A 5,260-nucleotide genomic window follows, 5' to 3' on the forward strand; every position below is an offset into this window, starting at 1 on the left:
GGGGGGGGGATCCGTCCCTCTCCGGCCACCCCAGCGGCTGCTGGGGAAGGGGACGGGGCACGGCAGGCAGCCGGGGACGTGTCCCATGTCCCCGATGTCCCCAAGTCCCCCCTACCTGCGGCCGTGCTGCCGTAGGTGGTCCGGCTCGAAGACGGCGTGGGGACGCGCGGAGAGGCGCGAGGGCAGCGGCGGCATGGGCGGGATGGTCACGATGTGCCTGGGGAGGGCAGGGCGGTGTGTGGGGGGGCGTGCGGGGGGGCAATAAGTCACCCTGCCCCGACACCAGCACCCCGTGTCCCCAGGGCGCTCACCGGTGGCCTCGGGGGATCCCCTGCTGCCAGCTCCAAGCAGGGGGACCGGTGGGGCTGGGACCCCAACAGGCAGCACCCAGTGAAACCCACGGCACCCACCAAAGCCCTGGGCACCCACCAAAGCCCTCGGCACCCACCAAAGCCCTGGGCACACACCAAAGCCCTGGGCACACACCAAAGCCCTGGGCACCCAGGAAGCAGCCGAGCCCCCGGGGGTACTCACGGGCCAGGCACCGCCATGCGCAGGGGCCGGTCGCAGGACACGCAGTGGAAATGGGCCAGGAGCTGCCTGCGGAGGGAAGGGCTCGGAGAGAGCAGGGGGCAGGTGGGGAATGGGGCAGGGGGGGGGGGTGTTCTGCTTGGGGTCCCGCTGGGAACAGGCTCCGGGGAACCCGCAGGAAGCGTCCCCGCTGCGGGAACGGCTGCTGAGGGCACCCAGCCCCTTGGGAACTGGGGGATGCTGGGGGTGGCACGGACAAGACGGGGGAGCTGCTGTGCCCGGGAGCTGGCCGCCCACCCGGGGCCAAATCCCTGCCCTGACCCCCTCGGGGCACGCACGGGCCCTGCGTGGGCAGGGCGGGAGGGCTGGGGCGGCCGGATCCTGCCTGCTCGCACCCAACCCCACGCCCCAGGGGGCTCAGCAGGCTCGGCTGGTTCACGGCACTCCCTGCCCCACGGCACCGCCGGGCCAAAATGAGCAGGAAACCCCCCAAAATCTCCAATCCCCCCTTTTCCCCACCCCATTGCACCGTGCAGCCCCCGTCCGGCTGCAGCCCCCCCAGGCTCCCTCCCTCGAGGGCACTTTGCTACAGCTTCATTCCCACATTTTCGGGCTGGGATTTTTCCCAACGGCCCCACAGGCGGCCCCCGTGGCGGGCAGAGACGCTCGCCCACGCCTGCCACCCGAGCCGGCCCACACGCCCGTTTCATCACTTCGTTAGCGCTAATTACAGCCCTGCCCACGGCCTGGGGGGCTGGGGGGGCACGTCGGGGCCGAGCTGCGCACCTCGGGGCATCGCATCCCTGCCCGGGGGGGCGAGCTGCCTCCCCACACCCTCACCCCCAACAAAACCTTCGTGCCCACGCTGCAGCTTCGGGTGGGGAGCACTCCGTCCCCCAGGGGCACCCCCACGGTGCCGTAGGGTTGCAGGGGGCTGATTTAATGCCCCTGCTGCCCCCGGCACCTGTCGGGCACCGGGGAGGAGAAGGATGCTCTTATTTTAGGATCCTTATTGCATGGGAAAGGGCCGCTGGGTGGAACAAACCCCCGGGGCACGGTCCTGGGCACATGGGGACACGTGCAGGAGCAGCTGAGGTGGCTTTGATCTGGTGAGATGAGGGCTGGGGAGCAGCGAGCCTGCAGGGATCGCGCTGCAGCGTGGCCACCGCAGGGCTGGGGGACCTGGAGGGACCGGGCCAGCGTGTCCCCAGCTGTCCCCAGCTGTCCCCGGAGCACTCACTTCCTAATCCCAGCGGCATCGTCGGCCTCTGCCTGCGGCGCCCGCTCCTTCAGCTGCCTCAGGATGCTCCTGCAGCGCTCCTCCAGCTGCTGCCGCAGCGGTGCCAGCTCCAGGCGGTCCAGCTGCGGGTGGGTGGCACAGCCCCTCAGCGAGCCGCCACCACCGGCACTGCCGGCACAGCGCCGGGGCCACCGGGGCCACCGAGGGATGGGGAAAGCCCGGAGGGGAGACCCAGCTCAGCGGGATGCCGTCGGCGTGGAGCAGGGTGCCGGAAAGCGGGGGGACGAGCCAGCCCGTACCTTGGAGCCCAGCTCCTCGACGAGCTTCTGCTGGATGCGGTGCCAGCCCTGCTCCTGCCCCGTCACCTTGCTCAGCGTGTCCTCGATCATTTTATTCAGCTGCTCCACGGCCGCGTCAAACTGGGCGCAGCTCACCTTGCCGGCCAGGGCGGCTCTGTCTGCCTTCTGGGAACGGGGACGGGGAGAGGTGGCACCGGGGGACCGCAGCCACCTGGCAGGGCCGGCCCTGCAAGACGCCGGGACCCCTCGGCACCTTACCACTTCGATTTCCAGCACCAGCTCCTCCTTGTCCGCCTTCTCCTTCTGCAGCCTCTCCAGGGACTGGAACAGAGCCTTGTGGAAAGCAGAAGGCGCCCGGTGAGCGGCGCCAGGACCTCGGCACGCAGCGGGACCTCGTCGTCCCCATCCACCCACCTCGATGTCCTTCTGCTTCTGGTGATGGTCATCCACCAGGTTCCCCGTGACGGAGCCGAGCTTCTCGCAGTCCCCTTGCACTTGCAGGATGGCTGCCTGGATGCTCTTCAGCAGCTCCTCGTCCTCCTGCGAGGAGGAAGGTGATGGCACGGCGCTGAGCGGGGACCCGACCCGGCTTCGGGGATCAGCCCCGGCGGCCACAACGCCGACATCTCCGTACCCATCTCCTCCCGGGGAGCTGCCGGGTCGCCTTGCCCACGGCCTGCCGCGCCAGGACGGCGTCCACCAGCTCCTGGAGCTGCTCGTAGCGCCGCAGCAGCTGCCCGAGCTGCGCCCCGACGTCGGTGCTGCAGATGGGGCACTCGGCCGGCACCGGCTCCGGGCCATCGGAGCTGCTGGCGGGGGACGCATCCGGCCCCGTGCCGCCCAGCAGCGACCTCAGCTCGTCCAGCTGGAAATGGGGAGAGGGAATCGGCTCTCAGCTGGGGTGCAGGTGGTCCCAAAGCCCCCCCGGGAGGTGCGGTGGCCCCAGCCTGCCAGGGCAGGGGGGACGTGGCACCTTGAGGTCCCCCCTGCCTCCCCACCTGCTCCTGCAGGTGCCCGGCCGTGGCGGCCACCAGCTGCTCCAGCGTGGCCTTGGCCGCATCCTGCTGCTCCCTCAGCTCCTTCAACTCCCTCCTCAGCTCCTGCAGCAGGGACCTGGGTGGAGAAAGGGGGCGCGGGCAGGCTTGGCCGCTAAGAGGGGGGGTCCCTCGCCTCCAAACCAAGCGGCTCCCAGCCCCCCGGGGGTGGCAGCCCCTCTCCCATCCCCTTACCCCAGGCTGCCGCCAGATTTCCCCGCGGCTCCGGCCAGCCCCAGCTCTCCGAGGGCGTCCTGCAGCTGCTTGATCTGGGGCGGTGGTGGCACATCAGGGCACGGCCCCTGCCCTGGGGACCTTCGGTGTCCCCTCCGTGCCCAGCCCCGCGCCCGCTCACCTTCTCCCCCTGGCCGTGCAGGTCGCTGGCCAGGCCCTGCAGGGAGGACACGCGGCCCCGGAGGTCGGCCAGCAGGGTGCCGATGCTCTCCTGGTCTGCAGGGACACGGCCCACAGGGGACACCCGCTGTCAGGGGCTGGGCTCCAGGCACGATTCCACCCCAGCCCCAGGTGCTCCCCCGCCACCCGCTCCCCCGCCACCTCCCCAGTTCATCCCAGTGGCCCCAGCACACCCAGAGCCTCCCCCGAGCCGTCAGGCTCCCAACCCCGCAGCACCCCCAGGGTGCCCCCCTGCCACATTTAGAGCCCGTGGCCCCCCCTCCAGGCTCTCACCTCCCTCCGGGAAGAGCTGACGCAGCCCCTCGAGCTCGGCGCGGTCCAGCTTGGTGGCCTCCAGCTGGGCCACCCGCCCCTGCAGGGTGGCACAGAGGTGGCCGAGCTCGGTGACCTGCTTCAGGGCCTCCGCCAGCCCCACGGCGCTGGAGCCCGGCACGGGGGACGTGGAGCCGGTGTCGGGGGACATTTGGGGTCCCTGGGCGGTGGGCGAGAGGGGCTGGGCAGCTGGGGGGAGCTGCGCCTCGGAGGGATCCACCCGTGTCCCCTGAGCACCCAGGGTGGCTTCAGTGCCAGGGAGGCCGGGTGCTGCGCCGGGGGGACTCGGCTGGACCCCTCCTCCTCCTCCTCCTCCTCCTCCTCCTCTTCCTGCTCCTCCAGACCAGGGAGGTGCTGGCTGTGTCCCCAGGGTGGCGGTCAGGGTGCTGGGGGACCCTGCGTGCGTCCCCGTGGTGGTGGTCGGGGCTCCGGGGGACCCCGGCTGCATCCCTGGGGTGGTGCCATGGGCGCTGGGAGACCCCCACTGCGTCCCCGGGGTGGTCCCGTGGGTGCCAGGAGACCCCCACTGTGTCCCCGGGGTGGTCCTGTGGGTGCCAGGGGACTCCAGGCCGGTGACATGTGTGCCAGGGGACTCCAAGCCAGTGGCGTGGGTGCCAGGGGACTCCAGGCCGGTGGCGTGGGTGCCGGGGGATCCAGGCTGTGCCCCCAGGGTGGAGGTCTGGGTGCCGGGGGACCCTGGCTGTGTCCCCAGCCCGGCAGCCTGAGTGCCAGGGACCCCCGGCTGCGTCCCCGGGACGGCGGCACCGGCACCAGCCGTCCCCGTGCGATCGGGGGCAGCGGCTGCCGGCCTCTCGGGGGTGGCTGGTGCTCTCCGCGTCCCTGCTCGCGTCCCCGGGGAGCGGGGCCGTGTCCCCGGTGTCCCCTCGCCGGTCGTGGGTGCAGGCTGCGTCCCCCGTGGGGTCCCCCCACGCCGGGTGCCCTCCTCGCCCGACTCGGGGGACTCGGAGGACTCGGAGGCTGCAGACTGGCTCCCGGCAGCCTCCTGGGGAGAAGAACCAAAGGGAAGCAAATTTATGGGGCTGTGCGATGGGAACCGGGGAAACCACTGAGCCCGCACGGCGTAAAACACCCGGCTCTGTCCCCCGGAGCACCCCTGCTCCCAGGGGACCGGGGACGTACCCCGTCGCTCTCCGGGCTCGCCCCGCTGCGGGGTCCCCGCTGCTCGCCCGCCTGCAGGGAGAGGGGGGGGGGGGGTCAGGGCTGGGGGGCACGGGGCGGGGATTTCATGGGGGCACCCCCAAATCGACTTCTTCATCTCCCCTCCTTGCCCCCGCCCCCGTTTCCTTTTATTTTTACGCCTGTTTCATTGAAAAAAAAAACCGTGAGCATCGCTTTGGTCAGCGCAGGCCCCGGTGACGCCCGCGGTGCTGAGCTCGGGGTGCAGGTAGGGGGGGTCCCGTCCCCCCCCC

General features: G+C 71.4%; 1 protein-coding gene across 1 annotated transcript; it reads right to left on the bottom strand.

Moving 5' to 3' along the window:
• Positions 1–111: 111 nt before the first annotated feature.
• On the bottom strand, positions 112–4,022 carry LOC118158083 (glutamine-rich protein 2-like). Its single transcript, XM_035312645.1, has 11 exons — positions 3,792–4,022; positions 3,460–3,554; positions 3,300–3,373; positions 3,069–3,183; positions 2,705–2,935; positions 2,485–2,610; positions 2,329–2,403; positions 2,071–2,235; positions 1,772–1,893; positions 535–600; positions 112–217 (listed from the first exon to the last, which is right to left on the bottom strand). The coding sequence occupies exons 1-11, from the start codon at positions 3,979–3,981 to the stop codon at positions 112–114; spliced, it is 1,365 nt and encodes a 454-aa protein (XP_035168536.1). The 5' UTR covers positions 3,982–4,022.
• Positions 4,023–5,260: the final 1,238 nt, after the last annotated feature.

The sequence above is a fragment of the Oxyura jamaicensis genome (genome assembly GCF_011077185.1).
Source record: "Oxyura jamaicensis isolate SHBP4307 breed ruddy duck chromosome 18 unlocalized genomic scaffold, BPBGC_Ojam_1.0 oxy18_random_OJ72744, whole genome shotgun sequence".
Classification (NCBI taxonomy): Eukaryota; Metazoa; Chordata; class Aves; order Anseriformes; family Anatidae; genus Oxyura; species Oxyura jamaicensis.